The sequence below is a fragment of the Diabrotica undecimpunctata genome, chromosome 2 (assembly GCF_040954645.1).
Source record: "Diabrotica undecimpunctata isolate CICGRU chromosome 2, icDiaUnde3, whole genome shotgun sequence".
Taxonomy (NCBI): Eukaryota; Metazoa; Arthropoda; class Insecta; order Coleoptera; family Chrysomelidae; genus Diabrotica; species Diabrotica undecimpunctata.
Genome location: NC_092804.1, coordinates 123,792,328 through 123,811,056, shown reverse-complemented (window position 1 = coordinate 123,811,056; position 18,729 = coordinate 123,792,328). Strand labels below are relative to the sequence as shown.

The 18,729-nt window shown below is 33.5% G+C and overlaps 1 protein-coding gene across 3 annotated transcripts in view; it reads left to right on the top strand.

Moving 5' to 3' along the window:
* The window catches only part of LOC140434840 (protein no-on-transient A-like), a 335,075-nt gene that overhangs the window by 43,172 nt on the left and 273,174 nt on the right, over nt 1–18,729 (top strand). Inside the window, exon 7 of one of the 3 annotated variants that reach the window (XM_072523408.1) lies at nt 2,522–6,207. The exons of the other annotated variants lie outside the window; for them this stretch is intronic. Coding sequence (XP_072379509.1) covers nt 2,522–2,695 — 174 coding nt within the window. The 3' untranslated portion in view covers nt 2,696–6,207. Of the gene's footprint in view, nt 1–2,521; nt 6,208–18,729 lie in introns of those variants that run through there. 3 annotated transcript variants of the gene reach the window in all.

The following is an 18,729-nucleotide window of genomic DNA, read 5'->3' as shown; positions in this document are numbered from 1 at the left end:
TAGTTGTGGCAATCTATGGGTATTACTAAACGTAATTTATCAGACAGAGAAATTATTCAGACGTTCTCAATTTATCAGTAATCCCTCATTGATATCTTCCATGGTTGCTTTAAATATCTCTTCTGAATAGGCTATAAAACGCACTTGTGTTTGTCACCTCCCGGTATCACTTTTCTTCCCTTGTAACTTCAGCATCCCTAAAACCAAACCATGTATGTATTAGTTGTTCTTCGCGTTTTCTCTATATTTTCTATAAATAGTGAAATAGTTTTAGGAAGGTTTCGACTAAATAACTAGGAAGGCAATTAATTTACATTTCTTACATATTTTTTGCATTAGTTCCTTCGTCAGAGCAACAAAGGTAGACTTTATTCACTCTTGTGGTATTTTACCTATATTATACATTTTATTGAATATCATATAATAAAAAGTGCCTTGTTGTCCAAAATTTTTAGGAATTCCGATTGAAAGTTATCTGACCCTGCTGGATTCGTACCTTTAGTGGTTTTTATTACCGTTTTTAATTCGCTAATGAATGTAATTAGAGGCCCATAGTTGCAGGTTACATTAGATAATTATAAGTTTCTTTATCTTTGAATGTTTCCTCTTAGAGACCTTTTTTATTCGATGTCTATTACGCGTCCGCCTTTCCTATCCACCATACAACCTGATCTTCGAGGTATCTAGGTTAGAATATATATATATATATATATATATATATATATATATATATATATATATATATAATGTTTAGAAGGGTTTCCGCGGTTAGTACAATTAAACCTAGAGCTAAGATCAATACCATTACAGGAGTTAATATTAAACTCAACAGTCTTCCGGGTTAAACCGCGTTGGTTATCGTTACACCGAGCTTTCAACATCCTCTTCGATGTCTTCTTCAGGGCTTCCAAAGTCTCTGTCTCCTGAGCCCCCAGGCACTACTACACTGATCACTAATCAATGCGTTACTGATGCAGGGAATAGAGGAAGGGTCATTTATACCATTGATGGTGATGTGGCTTGGATGGAGGTTGGGGTGTGGGCTAGCATTAAACATTGTATGTCCAAAACTTATTTCATCTTCCAAAATCAATTCTACAGGCAAATAAATGGTGCCCCAATGGGCTCCTAGCTATCTCCAGGAATTGACAATATCTTTATGGAATACTTCGAGACGCGAGTACTATCCACATCAATGCACAATTCTCCAGGCTTCAACAACATATAACAGGACAGCGAAAATTAAGTATAAGCAACGAAGCACATAAACTGTTCATTCGTAACTGCATATTGAGTCTCATGTTACATAATATGAGATATCTCATGCGAATGAATGAACTTCTATAATATAATGTTAAATAACTTACACTATAAACCTTATACCTGCTCATCTGGTCAAGTGTGGGCAAGGAAAACCATTATCCCATATGGAATAACACAAGGTTTCGCTGAACTACCAGGTTGCTAAGCCAAGGAACTAGGTAAACTTATGTTTTGTGTAAAAAATGCGAGACTGCATTATGTTTTAGCAAGGATAAAAACTGCACTTCAGATTTCCACAAAAAAAAATTTCATAGTAGGTGTTAAAATTTCGCAATGATTCAAGTGCGCAACTTGTTTTTTTAATAACATCACCGGGATTAAAAAATGTGCAAAGCTTTTTCGATATTCCCGTTCCTGATAATTTTTCACATATTTACAAAAGAAAAAGTTTTTCTTGGATATTGGGCTGGGTGCACGGAAATCGAGTTACCGGAGGTTCCACCCGGTATATTTATAGCTATCAAGAAATGTAATTTAAAATACATTTGTTAGTTTAATAAAGTATACAGTTTTATAATAAAATTCTCGCTAAAAACTTAAGGTCTTTTTATTCAAATTCATGCCTCTTATTTGGCTACTTGAAGGCAATTATTTTATCAATATATTATTTTATAATAAATAACAGAGCCCGGCGTAGAGATCTGGGTACGGTTCTGTGACTACCACTTGGACCTGTTTGTATCGCTAAGCACAAGGCGTGAAATCCGGCAATTGTGCATTCCTATATTAGCCGTACTGCACTCTCGGTGTGACATTTTCTATAGTTTTCTGTATTTGAATTTTTGAGATTCCAGTCCTCATTCAGTATACATCTAGGGACACATCCTTTTTGTTGTAGTCTAATCACATTGGCACAAAACGATACTCTTGTATCTTGTTTTTACTTAGTATGTTACAGTTCTTACAATAAGTTTCATACCGTACCGTTCGGTACGGTATGAAACTTATAGGCCTTCGGTAGGCTTCGGTAGGCTTCGGTATTAAACACTAAGTAATACGGTGTCGTCTGCGTATTTAAGATGCATTGAAAAGTTTTTTTACCAACTCCTGGTAATTCTAGAAATTTTTTAATTATGTTAATTTTTTATGAATTTAATAAATCTTTAAGGGTTTCTTCAGGATACTTTTGGGTATTTTTTAAATCGTTTGCACTGCAAATGCGTAACAAAATCTATAGATAGTTTCTAATGCGTTCTAGGGCTATGAACAACCATCTGCTGAGCTATCTCAGGCTTATGAACAAGGATGTTCAAACCCCTCCAATTTTAGTAGTGCTTACATAAGACCTCCTTCAACTATAAGATATCCAGCGGAAAATGGTGGAGTGTGGGTCACTGATAGCAGCAGACAAAAGAGAGCGAGATTTAATTAATAAAAATACTTTGTTTTTCCATAAATAATGTTTAGTTTTATTAGTAGAAAAATAGTACCAGGGTTCATGCATTTTAAATACCACCACTGTTTCCCTTAATTCGTCTCTATTCTTTGTTGCTTTTAAGATCTTTTAAATTCAGTATAATATTTTTCTCTTTGAATTATTTTACGACTGTTTCTCGGTCTTAAGTATATTTCATTTTGGTTTTGGCTAATATTTTTGTATTTTGCTTATTTCGTAATGTCTCTTAATTTCTATTTTGTCAATTGTTTCTATTCCTGCTAATTTGTCTCTATTGATTTGTTCTGACGTATGGTCCTAAAGTTTTGGGAAAAATTTCAAAAGCATATAACTCTGATCACAATAATATTATATTTTTATTAAATTATTCAACAATTTAACTTAACTATCCTTATTATAAATCAAAATTCAAATGACAGACAAGGGACCATTATTTTCGATTTCCCTAATAATTCCCCTGACACGTTGCATCATCCTTTGGACGACCTCGGCGTCAATTTCTCTAATTTTTGTATATATGCGGCGTCTTAACTGTTCCTGATTTTGTGCTTCCCATCCTTTACTATAGACTTTCCGACTTAATATTGCCCAGAACTCTTTAATTGGACGAGCCTGAGGTAGGTTGGGGGGATTGTCTGCTTTCGGTACAAAGGTAATGTTGTTAGTTTCGTACCAGTCCCTTGTGATCCTCGCGTAATGACATGAAGCAAGATCTGGCCAAAAGACTATTTGATCATTTGCATGATGTGTGTTCACAAACTGAAGCAATTTAGAGAGACATCTTTGAATATAAATATTTGCGTTTAAGGCTTCGCCTCGAACAACACCAATGTAGGGCTGTGAGATAAAGCCAGCCTCAGAAATTGCACACCATACCAAAATTTTGTCCTCAAATTTTTTCTCACTTTTGAATTTTATTTCATCAGGTACATTTTCGTAATCGTTCGTGTAAAACCCATCGTTACCCTTCATCTCAGAGTTGGACAAAGTAAAATATTTTTCATCGTCCATCACGATTAACTGTTGACGAAATACACTCGCCTTAACCCGCGGCAACATCTCGAAATTCTCTCTAATTGATCCTCTGTGTATTTTGGAGCTTTTCTTCTTTTCCGGTAGATAATATTGTTACTCGATAGGGTCCTGTATACTGTAGTCTTTCCAACATGAAATCTTCTGGCCAGTTTTCGCTGTGAGACCCCAATTTTGTTCTTAGCTGCTTCAATCAGTCTTGCCTTTCTTATATGGTTCAAAATCCGCGATCGGCTACTTTTACGCAAGTTAACACATGGTATCCCTTCTTCACATTCTCTGATTGTGCGATAAATTGTCGATTTGCTTATGTTTTGATCTCGATAAATATTAACAATATCTCGTTTCGACATTCGCCCAACCATATTATAAAAACCTCGACGAATATCAATTTTATAAGACATTTTGCAGAGCACAAACCAAAATAGTCTGCTTTGTTTATTAAATGTCAATAACTGATGACATTTCAATTCCATGGCCTTCTTTGTTAAATGCATTTTGCTTCTCAATCAGACCAGGTGAAATTTTTCCCAAAACTTTAGGACCATACGTTATTCTAGTTTTCCATTCTACCCTAAAAAATTTGTTACAATGGCATTGTTGTGCATTTGAACTCGATGGTTGAAGGTTTGTTAATGATCTCTTATGCTTTCATGACCGGAGAGGTAAAGAACTGGCACAGTGGCTGTCGTTGCATGTCATGAACCCTCGTACATTGTTTTTTATTTCAGTATTGTAACAAAATGACCAAAAAATTGGAATTCCCTAAATATAAAAATTTAATGTGTAAAATCATATTCTAAGCTGTGCAATATGCAATTTTTTAGTAAACAAGCTATTGGTATTTCTTTTTAAGGAGAATAAACCAAAAAATATGCAGCAAACGTCAATTACGATGAGGTGTTACCGCGAAATTTTCAAGGCGACCGAAAAAATTGCCTTCAATAGGAATAGGAATCATTTTAAGCTTCGCAGGTGGTACGTACAAAGGTGTTTTACCTGTGCAAAGTTAACCATTTCATGCGAATAACGATACCGCAATGAAACCAAATCATAATTTGTTAAATATATTGTAAAACCTTGCAATTACATTATAATCTGTCAAAGTTACTCTTTGCAATAAGACCATACTTAATATGTGATAATATTACTATTTATTACTGAATATACTAATTATGATTATGATAATTGAAGGCATGAGTGGATAAAGGTGCTATGTTACAAGATTCAAATTTTGTGAAAACTAAGCTTAAAGTTTTTCATTGTAAACTTTTCTCACATTTACTTTTATTAGATTTGTCAAAACTTCTCTTTGTCGCTACTTATAATATGAAATATGTTATGACAAAAAATTATCAACAAAAAAATTATGTCTCAACAAAATTTGAAAAAAAAAAACAGAACACCTTCATCCACTGTAAAATTATAGAAAAAGTAAAACAACAACTAGTGTTTTATGGAAGAATCATGTATTAAAGAAAAACTTATCTAACCGGTTAACAAGATATTATTACTTGATTGAAGGTAATAACATTTTAATGATACATTATTTGTTTTCTAAGATTGGTTCATAGAAATATCGATATTCTGATTTTACAAACTTAAGCTTTTCTTGGAGATTTTTTCTTTTTTCTTCAGAGATAGTTCCATATTTCTCCCGAATTCTTTCGATTTCAATATTCTCTGACGCTGTTGTTCTATTCTTATTTTGAAGAATATTTACTTTTCTAAACGGAACTATTTCGTCATATGATTCTTTATACAAATAGTAACCATACTCTTCTACGCTTATCCAGTTAATACCGTCTCTAAATCTGACTGTTTTATTTAGTTCATCCATTTTTCTATAATAAGATGAAGTTTTTGCGGTAGATCAGCAATCCTTCTGAAGTGTTGAGTCATATCGATAACTTGATTTTTCGGCTAGCTTCTGAAATTCTTTCCCGGTACGTTTCTAGACATATACTGTGTCGTGTTTTGGTAAAACCTTAAAAAATATTCTTTCAAAATCTCCGTCACAGTCTAATTAAGTATTGCCAATCTCAGGAAATTTGTGGTCAATGCAACGAAAGTATCCCTTCAAAATAAGATACTGATAAAGGCAAATCATGTGGAACTTCTTGTTTTGGTTCGAACATGAATCGGACCAGATGATCAGATTTGAGAACTGCATATTCCTGCACTTCTTCTATTTGCAAGATCTTCGGTCCAGGTACAAAACATGTTTTGTCTAGGCTTTTTGTTGTAATATGCACCCCAAAATTGTAAAACCACATTTGCCCAAGCTATAATGCTTTGGACATTGTTATTTTCGGCAGCAGCATTGTTTGTTGCATGTCTATTGTAATGTAGACTAACTTGTCTGAATCTTTTGCTTTTTCCTTGTGAACTTTGAGCGCTTTAGTTGCTGCTATGTAGTTTTCTTTATTTCCTTCGTTAGATTTAACACCATCACAGATACTACACGTATTACTCCTTGGGTATCCAAATGATAAATTAAACTCTGTCGCAAAAATATTGGAATATGAACTTTTTTTATTTCTGAATTTTCTAGGAAGTCCTGCTAGATTACATTCCTCAAGATAGAACTTATACATTTTGCTCACATTTAGTAGGAGAGAAAGATATTTTGTATGAGTATTTCTGTTTCTGGAAGAGTGCGATTCTTCTACAGGAAATTTACTTATGTGTTCTATAACAAAATACCTAACATCTTGGTCTGTTTTGTTTGGCCTGTTGGAGTGCTTACCTATGCAATCTGGAGGAAGTGCTATAGCACCACTATTTATACGACCCTTTATAATATTAAGTTTTTTCCTGCCTATTTGGTATACAGCACATAAGGCTTTCTTAATTCATCCAAAAATGCCTTCCTGTCATCTTTTAAAAATATATTACTACAAGAAAGTCTATAGCCTTGTCTACAAAGTATGCCTCCTTTCGGCTCCTTTCTTAGAACGAGAATATTTTTGTAGGACAAGTATTCTTTGCGTTTTATCTATTTAAAGCTGCTTTGCATTTCTTCCAGCTATTTGGATCTCGTTTTCGTTTTTGGGATACTTGTGCTGTTGTAGAAGAGACCTCTTGCTTTATTTTTCTGTTCATTTCCTTGTTCAACCTCTTTAGACTCTTTAGAAGGCTTTTAAACTTCCTTCTTCTTTAGGCTTCCTTCTTTGTCTCCAGAAATGAATCTACTTTCAACAAGGTTTTTTACATGACTGTGCTCCGCTCTTTCTTCATCCTTCGTGTTACTTGTTCCCGAAGAACTGTTTAATTCATTATTCGGAAAGTATTCAGCATCTCCACCGCTGTCTGACAAGAATGGTTGTGTCCCATCCAAATCTGAAAATAAAAAAACTATTTACTTATAGTCTTTAAAGCGAATTGAAACCAGTGATGTTTCATCTACCGATTTATCGATCTATTGAATTTGATAACTATCTACCGATCTATCGAAATGTCCCTTTGATCTACCGATTTTAAAAAAGTCAAAATGCATAATTTATTTTACTTAACAATAAATTCGTTAACACAATTTATCTTTTATTTATATTACAATCAAACAAAAATCAATCAAAAAATGACTTTTAAAAATAGGAAAATCCCCGGAAATACACTCAAGTGTAAAAAAATATAATAGATGATGGTTGGATAATCTATTTCAACCAGATCACTTACACTTTTATGTAAATATTATGATAATACCTATTCCCTAAAATAGAATCAAACTTAATAATTAAGTTTGAAACAATTACTGTTTCATAACAAGAGAATTGCACTTATCTGTTACATTTGAAAATACAATTTTGAGGTTAGAAGTCGCTGTGAATTCATTTTCATCATGGGCAAATTTTGTTCACAGTTTATTTGTTCCTGCACTAGCTTTAACATTTTTGTTTACCTCTGGAACTCATTTTAAATGTTAACTAGCATTAATATTATGATATTACTGTAAAATACTGTGATACCGACAGAACATGTCCGCGCAATACCGACTCACGAACTAAAACAAAATGGCTAGTGAGTGGATTAAGGGGTTATGTGTGTCACTTAACACCATCATTCATATGACTAAATGTATACAAAATATTATATATAATATAGAATTTTGTGCCTATAACACCTTCTTTCACTTTTTAGTGGAAAATAATGTAACATAACTCCTTCATTCATTAAAAAATCTAGACTTCTGTTACGAATCTTAAAATTTTTATAGAGCCACGTGATAAATAGGTACATAATACCTTCATCCATTAAAAAAATGGTTTTTAGAAAAATGGTACATAATATCTTTACATAATCCATTAAAAAAATAACGGTTTTTAGGAAAATGTTACGTAGCAAATTCAAATCCATCCACTCGTGTCTTCAATTGTGATATTTAAAAATAATTGATTATTTTAAAAACCGTTATCACCATCAGAGTATACTTTAGTTTATATACCTTATGCGACTCTATCTCACCTTTAATTTGAATAATATGTTGACTTATCCATAGTAATCTGATCAAGTTTGTCTTCATCAAAGTTTTTAGTATCGCCAAATTGTGCCGATGGGATGGGATTTGAGTCTAGATAATATGGCAGAGACGTAGACTCAATAGTTTATCAAATGTACATGTAGCATACTGTTTTTTATTAATTTTAATTAGTTGTTACAATTTGTTTTATTCGCGAAACCTCATCGTAATTGGCGTTTGCAGTATGTTTGTAAGGAACATCGATGCTAAATTATTCTTTTTATAATAAAAAATTGGGCTATGGAAACCTTCTGTCATTTATCATATAATATCTTAGTTTCAAGACGATCATAATTTAGAAACTTCTAAAGAACTCTTAGAAATCTCAACCTCTTTGAATAATACTTATAAAAACCTCTTATATTTGCTTGTATATCTTTTTTTCTATGAATTTAAGGAATGTATGATTCCACAACCAGAGCTTTGGACTGATACATTATTTCTGGTTTATAAATTGTGGTCTGGAATTATTTCATCCTGATGTTTCGTATACGACTGCGGCATAAAATATACAAAAGCGTTTTGCAAACTGAAAGTTCATGGAAGATAGCTCCGACTATTGCTACATCGTCATTGATAATTGTAATAGTGGCAGAGGAAACGCCCGGAAGACATAATTCCAGACCAATGCCTATAATCCCAGAAAGCAATGTTTTATTACGTTTTTCTATCGTTTCTAATAGTTCCAATTCGGATCTAATTTTACTTTATTATTTCCGTTAATTTTTCTAGCATTTCCAATTTTGAATTTTAATACTACCTCATTTTAAATGTTCCAAATATTTTCCAAATGCCCAAATTCATAATAATAAGATATTATATTTTTCTAACTATTGATGCTTAATAAGTGTATTTATGATTAACTCTTTAATATTTTCTAAATTTAGAAATATCTTCAATATTGTTTTACCAGAAACTAAATTTTTGCTGTTTGATACTATCGAACCTGTTTATTTTATAAATATAAATTTTTAAAAATCTAGCTTAAACTGAACTATTTATGAAACTTTTGGAATTCTAATTTCGTATTTAGTAATCAAAACTAAAACGGTCCCTAGCATTTAGTTATATTTATATAGTTTAAAAGTTTTGAAACAATAATATCTAGTTTATGTTTGTTTCGTTTCGTGTTTACAACACTAATATGTGTTTTATCATTTATGTAGTTACCTTGTTCATTAATAAATTTATGTTTATATTCATTTCTTTTTTGTTTAAAATATTACACAAGATGTTTACGTCAAAGCTTCTAATAGCTGGTGTTTTCTGCACACGCGATGGCCTCTAAGTATGTAACATGTTCTATGCATTCCTTTAATATTTAAGATATGTGAAGGAGATTCAATATTTTCCTGTAAACATACAATATCAAGCTGAGTATCAATATCCCGAATAAAACCCTTGCTGTCTAATAAGTGACCCGGAATAAGGGTTCTAAATTTTCTTTCTTTAGTTCCCTATTATTTATTAGACTATTTGCATCATGTATGTAGAAGCTACTGCCACCTTAATTCTATTTCTACCAGTTCCCATTACTTGAAGGATATTAGAAATTCCCAGTTTCTTGTACAAAATTTATGACCTATTATAATTGGATGTAAGGGATCAAGATCGGTGTTATTTATCCTTTCAATATAAACGAAAATATTTTCAAGATTATATACTTATCTGAATTTATCTTAAATCTTTTATTGGGCACCACGTTTTTTGCAGGCTCCACTACTTCAGATGACCTAACATTATTGGTAGAGGCACTTAAGGCTAGGCGCACAGACATCGAATTTGGACGGTCGATAAAAGTTCGATCGAACTTTTATCGATGATGCTTTGCACGTACACTACACGACATTTATTCGATGACTCGTTTGTTAATCCACAAAGGTTTGTTAGGTGGAGTACACAAAATCACAATGAACAACATAGAACTACGTAGCAACACAGAGCTACGTACGTTGAGGAGTGTCCAAAAAACGCAACTGGTCCTCTGGTCGGTCGACAAAGATCGATGTGTGTACGCGCGTTCATTTGGTACTATACGCCTTTGAACGACGGCAATGACCACGGCAGCCGTCCATGCAGTGACATTCATCGATCGCCACACGACATCGATTCCGTGCCGTTTGGCGATCACGCTCACATTGTTTCGTGTGTGCACGCTCACATTGTTTCTTCGCTCCACCAAAGGAATTTGTTCGATCGAACTTTTATCGACCGTCCAAATTCGATGTGTGCGCCTAGCCTAAGTGTCCTCGATCACACATCAAATTTGGACGGTCGATAAAAGTTCGATCGAACAAATTCCTTTGTGGCGCGAAGAAACAATGTGAGCGTGCACACACATCGAAAGAAAATGTGAAAGCTCCTTGATATGCAATAAAATTGGCAATGTAGCCAGACACGCCAGTTTGAACAAACATTTTGTATCCTCAGTATGAGGCTTATTGTGAATATATTGCCTGAGATCCCTTGAACGAGTACCTTTATATGCAATCATAATTTCGTCCATGAAATACTGATTGTCAAATTGATGTTTCTGACAATTAAATCTGATTAGATCCAAAAGTGGCCTGATTTTGAAATGCAGATCTTTGGCTTCGTCTGTAACTTGGCTGTTGACATTGCAGTGTATAAATCTTCTGAGAAGTTGAAATTGTTTTAGTGACATAATATCCGCAATTTGGGATATTCTAGAGAATTTCGCCCAATAGTCTTCTACTGCTGGTAAATTTATTACTTCCATCAATAATAAAATGAATAATAAATCCGTTATTTACCTCTCCACTGAAAAATCGATCTGGATAAAAAATGGAAGTAGTTGTAATATCATCTTCTGTCCGATTGAAATAGGTAGGATCTCTTTTTGCTTTTTTTCTTCGTACAACTTCATTTTCTTCGTTTGCTCCTTCCTCATCAGCTTCTCTATCTTCATGTATTTCTTGTATAACCATATTGTTTGGACCTGTTTCATCACCAGAGTTTTCGAAAATATTTTCGTGTTGCAAATGATTTTTTTTCGCATCAGATAAATCGGAAATGTCTAAAATATTTGGATCTAGCGGAGTTATTGCAAGCGGTTTTTTCTTCCCATAAAAACATGCAGATCTGATTGGCTTAAAATCCATAATAAAAAACAGTTTTCTTTGTAAAATCTGCGACAAAAAAAACTTGCTATAAACTAGCAATGTTGCTTTTTACCTACATAGTTTTTTTAATGCAGATTTTACCGTTAAATATGTCTTATCACTGTAAATGTTTAAAAAAACTAAAGCAATGAACCTTTATATTAAATGTAAAGCCAAAATATTGTACAAAAAAGGTTTTTACTTACTCTTATGATGCAATATTTATTCACTTTCAAGCAGCATATACGCACACAGCTGTTTACATTCGGTCATATTGAAACAAAATTTCTCAAACCTTTAATAGATCAAGTTGCCAGCATTAACACTAATAAAATACGTTGTAATTTAAAGGCAACCTTTCTAGATAGGGTATGTAAAGCACTATGATATTGACATTATCGTTCAAAGTTGATGTAGCCAAAAAGCTACAGGACCAGATACAGGGTTAAAGGCTTTTGGTAAGTACGTGTTTATTTTTTTTGTATTCCCGAATCAGCTCCCCCTGAACAAAATTGTCACCAGCCGCCACTGTTTTTTACATTTTATTGTAAATATGGATTTTGTCCGCGAATAAATAAATAAATAAATAAATAAGGCTGTAATATACTTCAATAGCCAATTACCTCTTGTTAAGGTACATATTATATTCACGCCGATTCGATTTGAGCCCTTTGAATGGTTTTTTAAATACGTTGATATTTCCAGATTGTATTTAGCAATTGAACTTATTTTGTCCGTTTTTTACAGTTTTGATATTAAAAATTTTTTTTTATTGTTACATTGCATGTTTACAATCTACTCTGTACACTAAAAATTATATATTAAAAAAATATAACAAAAATCAGTAATCGGTAGTTATTAAAAATGATCCAAAAACTAGCTCTGGCACAAAACGAGACCTTATTATCGAATCAAATTTTCAGAATGTTTCTCTTCGCCTGGAAATAATATCCTATTCAAAAAATCAACCATTTGTGAATGCGAGTAATCCCTAAACAATATAAATTCAACATTTCATGGGGGACCATATGTGGACTGAAAACGTATATATGGAGATAAATAAATTTGAACAGGAATTTATGAATATATTGGGAAGTAGACTAGATATAAAATTATCTAGTAGAAGAGCTATTCGTAAGGTAAATGGAACGAGTATTGGGTTACAATATAAATTAGAAAACATTATTGTGGGTATATTAAGTTTAATAATAAACACATTTTTAGAGAAAATTAAGGTTCTTTGCAGAACCGCTTCATTATAACTTTTGACTCTAAAACGTTTCGACTTTTCATCGCTGCCTTAGTTCACAAGTCCACAATTCCACTCCATATAAAAGAACAGAGAAGATGTAAAACGTTAATTGAATTTTGAAACCTTTTTTAAAGATTTTTTCATTTTGCTACTGTTGCTCATTAAGGCTACTGTTGCTATCTCAATTCTAATCTTTATTTCAGTCAAATAGTTGGTCGTTTGTACTACCGATTGTTGATTGACTAATAGCTATCCAGTGTTATTTTATTTTTACCTACAACTTTGTATCTATTTTGTTTTGTTGATGTTTTAAGTCAGTGCAGAGTCATACTGCTACTCTTCTCGAGATAAGAATACCTACATACCTTTCAGGCTATCTACGAAAATAACGGTATCATGTCCGTATCTTATACTACTCAACAGTTTTCAAAATAATATTATTCTGTCTGTCTCTTACAATTAATGACTGAAACCTCAAAATTAAAACGTATACTTACATAACGTATCAGTCAATAATACCCAACTGGTATATATCTATATATATATATATATATATATATATATATATATATATATATATATATATATATATATATATATACACACACATATACACTCCACATACAAAAATGATTTCCTTTCTTCAGGCAACTTGGAGGTATAACTCTTTGGGTTATACTTCAATAAATCCAACCGAAGTTGATTTAAAAATGGAGGACCGTTAAACCATAAAAAAGAGTTTATTATTCCAGAGGGTAGCATTCCTCGGGAGAGTATGTTGGTAGGATTCTCTTTGGATCGCACGTGCCTCCAGTAAGCATTAGAAGAATTATCTAAAATTTGTGCAACCCTATTTGCTACAAATTGGGTCCAACGAGAAGGATGTGAACGAAGGCAAGCGAGAACAATCTCTGAATCCGACTACATATTTATAGAGTCTAATTGAGATAATTTTTCTTTAACGATGTTAGCCATCTTTGCTGTGAGTTTACTACATAATAGCGCACCCTTGAGTTCCAATCTTGAAAGGGTCAAGGGTTTTAGTGGAGCATCCCGACTCTTAGATGCCAGAAGGGAACACGACACCTGTTCTGATTTATAGGTCACACGTAAGTAGATACAAGCTTCATAAGCCTTTAAACTAAGGATAAAATATTTGGGCAATCATTGGCAGTACTTCTCTCTTAGTGTATGAGTTCTTTATGGTGAAATCTGGAAGAGAGATTGAAAACGTGTCAAGAACAGGATTCCAGCATAAACCTAAAACTTTATTAGAGCAATTATCTGGAGCTATGACCTAAGAAGAGTTCGAAAGAGAGAAGAAATATTTTTTAGTAACAAGTCCGAGTTAGAACACTATTTATGTAGAGAAATCGATGCTGTTCCAAGCAAACTAGTTATTTCCCTGTGAGCTTTAAGGAAAGTTTGCTCATCATTAGCACCGTAGAGAATATCATAAATATAGCAACTATTTTGAACAGCATCACTGCCAGGGGATATTCAGTTTGATGAGTATTTGCCAGTTCCATTAAACAGCGAGTACTTTAAAAACCCGCGCTTTTAGTTCCATATGTAACTGTTTGCAGTTCCAGGCACTCAATATCTTTTTCCGGGAAGTCACGCCAAAGTATGTTTAACAGAAAGGTTTGATCAGCATTGATTTTGACCTGTCTGTATCTCTTTTCTATGTCAGTGGTGAAAACAAAGGAATATAATCGAAAGCGCAGTAAAATGTCAAAAAGGTCCGGTTGAAGGGTAGGACCTTTGAGGAGGATATCATTGAGCGAATAACTACGAGAACAATTTATCTAAATTATTCTCTTTGGATTCGGACTGAACAAAGAGAGAAACATTTAACTGAGAAATAGCCAAGTTTGAACTCCGATGAAAGACATGAGGGGAAAGTGTACCAAAAATAACATAATCTAAGTGGGTATTCTGAAGAATGGGAAGATTCGTTCCTAAATATATGAATCCTTCAGTCAATAATTCGCTATAGATGTCACCAGCTAGAAGCAAATCAATTTTACCGGGAACAGAGTACGAGGGATCTGCGAGGGTGAGATTAGGTGGAACATTTATTTTGCTTCTATCTAGGGTAGCTTTAGGAAGACTGCAGGTTATACTATCAAGTACAGCAAAAGATGTTTTGAAACTTCTATCCTTCACATAGGGAAAAATTCTATGTTAATAATTTGATTTGACAGTGAGGTGTTTTCGGACATGGTTGATATCTGTAACTGTTTAAAATAAGTGGTGAGGTTTAACTTCTCAACCAAATCACGAGAAATGAATGAATGCTGATTCCCATTATCTAGGAGCGCTCTGGCATACATAGGCCTGCTATCTTTAGAATACAGTCACTAAAGCGGTAGCCAACAATACATCAGTTTTAACAGATAAAGCAGAGACAGACGTAGCTGTATGATAATTTGCAGTGTTTTGTACTTCTGAAGGAGGTTCGAAGGAACTGGTAGAGGCTTCATCTTGGTTATGAGCATTATAAGAAGGCGGAGTAGATGTGAGCGATACGACTGGAAGAACCTTGTGAATGTTTGGGAGCTTGAGCGTTGAGATCAACTGGGAAATATTGCCTATTCGTGTTCCTAGAGGAAGAGACATTTTCAGGGATACTATGCAAGAACTTTTCATTGAACCATCGAAAACAACCCTAAATTTTGTTGTTAAGGATCCTTCCTTCAATACACAAGTAATGCGGGAGGAAATATTTATTTTCTAAATTTTTATTAGTAAGAGAGAGAGAGAGAGGGTCTATTCTAGCATGTTCGAGAAGAAGATATTCATTAATGAAAGACTTCTATTGAGCGTATGTATTTTCATTTTTTAGAAGCCTATTTTCTAAATTATTAAATCTCTTTGGAGCTATTTTAAAGATTCACCTAATTTTTAAATCAATTTTCAATAAAAAAATTTTAAATCAATTTATGTAAATTATTCTCTTTGGATTCGGACTGAACAAAGAGAGTAACATTTAACTGAGAAATAGCCAAGTTTGAACTCCGATGAAAGACATGAGAGGAAAGTGTACCAAAAATAACATAATCTAAGTGGGTATTCTGAAGAATGGGAAGATTCTTTCCTAAATATATGAATCCTTCAGTCAATAATTCGCTATAGATGTCACCAGCTAGAAGCAAATCAATTTTACCGGGAACAGAGTACGAGGGATCTGCGAGGGTGAGATTAGGTGGAACATTTATTTTGCTTCTATCTAGGGTAGCTTTAGGAAGCCTGTAGGTTATACTATCAAGTACAGCAAAAGATGTTTTGTAACTTCTATCTTTCACATAGGGAAACATTCTATGTTAATAATTTGATTTGACAGTGAGGTGTTTTCGGACATGGTTGATATCTGTAACTGTTTAAAATAAGTGGTGAGGTTTAACTTCTCAACCAAATCACGAGAAATGAATGAATGCTGATTCCCATTATCTAGGAGCGCTCTGGCATACATAGGCCTGCCATCTTTAGAATACAGTCACTAAAGTGGTAGCCAACAATACAACAGTTTTAACTGATAAATCAGAGAGAGACGTAGCTGTATGATAATCTGCAGTGTTTTGAACTTCTGAAGGAGGTTCGAACGAACTGGTAGAGGCTTCATCTTGGTTATGAGCATTATAAGAAGGCGGAGTAGATATGTGAGCGACACGACTGGAAGAACCTTGTGAATGTTTTAGAGCTTGAGCGTTGCGATCAACTGCCTATAATATTGCCTATTCGTGTTTCTAGAGGAAGAGACATTTTCAGAGATACTATGCAAGAGCGAGTGATGTCTTTTCTTACATATACTACATGAGCGTGAAGAGTTGTAGTCTTGAGAAAAATATTTATTACCCAAATAATTCCAACAAAGTTTCTTACCTTTTACAAAATTAAATCATTCCTGTAAAGAGAGATATTTAAAATCATTACGCTGATAAATTTTATGTGAATTACTTTTACAACATATACAACTACTATAACTAGTATCCGAAAGAATTCGTAAGTCAACTGATGAAAACAAAGATGTTTTTAATCGAGGTTTATTAAATTTTTTATGATTATCGGAAACGTTTAATTTTTCTTGTATATCACATTTTTTCTCAAGAAAACTAAAATACTGTGAGAGAGTATATAAGCCTTTGAACCTATTTCATACCCAAATGACCCGTGCGTCGCGAAATCTAATTTTTGTAAAAATACTTCGATCACTAGTAAATCCCAATGTTCAATAGGTACAGACATATTTTTAAGAGCAAGTAAAGTTTGTTTATATAGAGTTAAAAATTCTCCTAATAATTTTGCTTTACTTTTAGCTAAAGATGAAGCCTTTAACAATTTTGGGATATGTAAACTAATCACACGCGATTTATTTTCACAGCGATTCTTTAGCGTGGCCAAAGCGATCCGAAAATTTTCTTGGATAACCTCTATGTTTTCAACGAAGTATAAAGGTTCATTTTTTAAGAAAGATTTGAGATATATAAATTTTTGCACATCGTTCAACTCCACATTATTGATTATTAGCGTTTCAAATAACTGATAAAACGCGTTCCATTCAGCGAAGTTTCCTGAAAATACCTGCATTGTAATTTCCGGCAACCTAACCTTAGCAGTGGCTACAGTTGGCGGAGTAGCGTTTGAGTCGAGCGAGTGGAAGGGTAATTTTAAAGTTTCCATCTTATGCTGCAGTCCAGCTAGTGTAGAAAAATATTTTTTCTCCATGAGAACCCTGTCTTGTATTTCGTAATCGGTTTCATCAATTTCTTCAATCCGATCTATCTCCTCTTCATACTTCAGATAACACGTTTTCAATTCGGTGTGTCTGAGTTGAAACTGGAGACCGTCAGTTTATGCATCTGCCTTTTCTAACAGCCAGTTTGCTATTCTGGTAATCTTGGCCTTCAGTGGCTCCCTTTTATTCTTGAGATCTTCCATTTCGACTTTAACAAAAAACTGCTACTCCAAAAATAACTGTCTAAGGCCGTGCAAACACCGAATTCTTTGGAGAAATTAATGTTTATATTATATAATAATACGTGTATCACACGGCGAGAATAGAGTAAGTAATGTTTATGTTATAATTACAACATAAAGTCTTAAATCATACTGAGAGTTTATTTTGCAATCAAATTTTTTGCACACCCGGTAAATGTCTACAAATGTCTACAAATAAAATTTTAAGGAGATAGTCTTTTAGGTAAAGCGTTTCACCCTGTACATAAGCAAAGTTCAAATGTGAAAGAATCTCACCTAATTTGTCCAGTAATTTACAGCACCAGGCACAAAGACTAGATAAACTTCACTTCTGTCCTTTTGCTTTAGAGTTTATCGTGACACATCAGAGTTTTTTCGAAAGTCTTTTAACCAAATTCATATAAATATTCGAAACTGAGAGTAAAGTACAAACAAGGCGAAACCAAAACACAATATCCGTAGAGGTAAGGACCAAAAACTATGATGGAACTTTGTCTGATCTTCACTAATTGTTGGGGGGCAAGCTTATTAAATTCCTTTCTCCAGCGGGTACAGTACCAAATATTTTAGGACCATGGACTGTTAACGAGATTCCTTCGGTATAAGTAAGCAGACTTCACGGCGATGATTCCTTATGTGTTTGGTTTGATCGGGTTATGCTTAGTGAGAAATAAAGCGTAATAAATCGATACTATGTACACATTTAATAAATATAGAATATTTACAAAACATCCAGAATATTTAGATAGTGTTTTTGGGGCGCGCGAATATAGCGAAAGCTAAATGCACTTTTTCACTGCATTTTTCGTTACGCAAGAGATCGTTAGCGTACCGAGACCGCACACACCCGCACATTCGGCTTGTAAATTGAGAACACACAATCACATCTATGATTCTTTTGGCTTGGATTTTTATCTAAAAGTGTCGACAGGCCGGCGTTAGTTATAACCCAAGGCCCTTATAAGGTATTTATGACACAAATATTTTGACGCCAGAAGTACAGTCTGTCGTATAAGATTCAAGCCAATATTTGTGAAAACGAAAAATAAACTAAAATTAATATAACTTGTTGTTTTTACAACAAACGTTCTACGCCGTCTTCTGA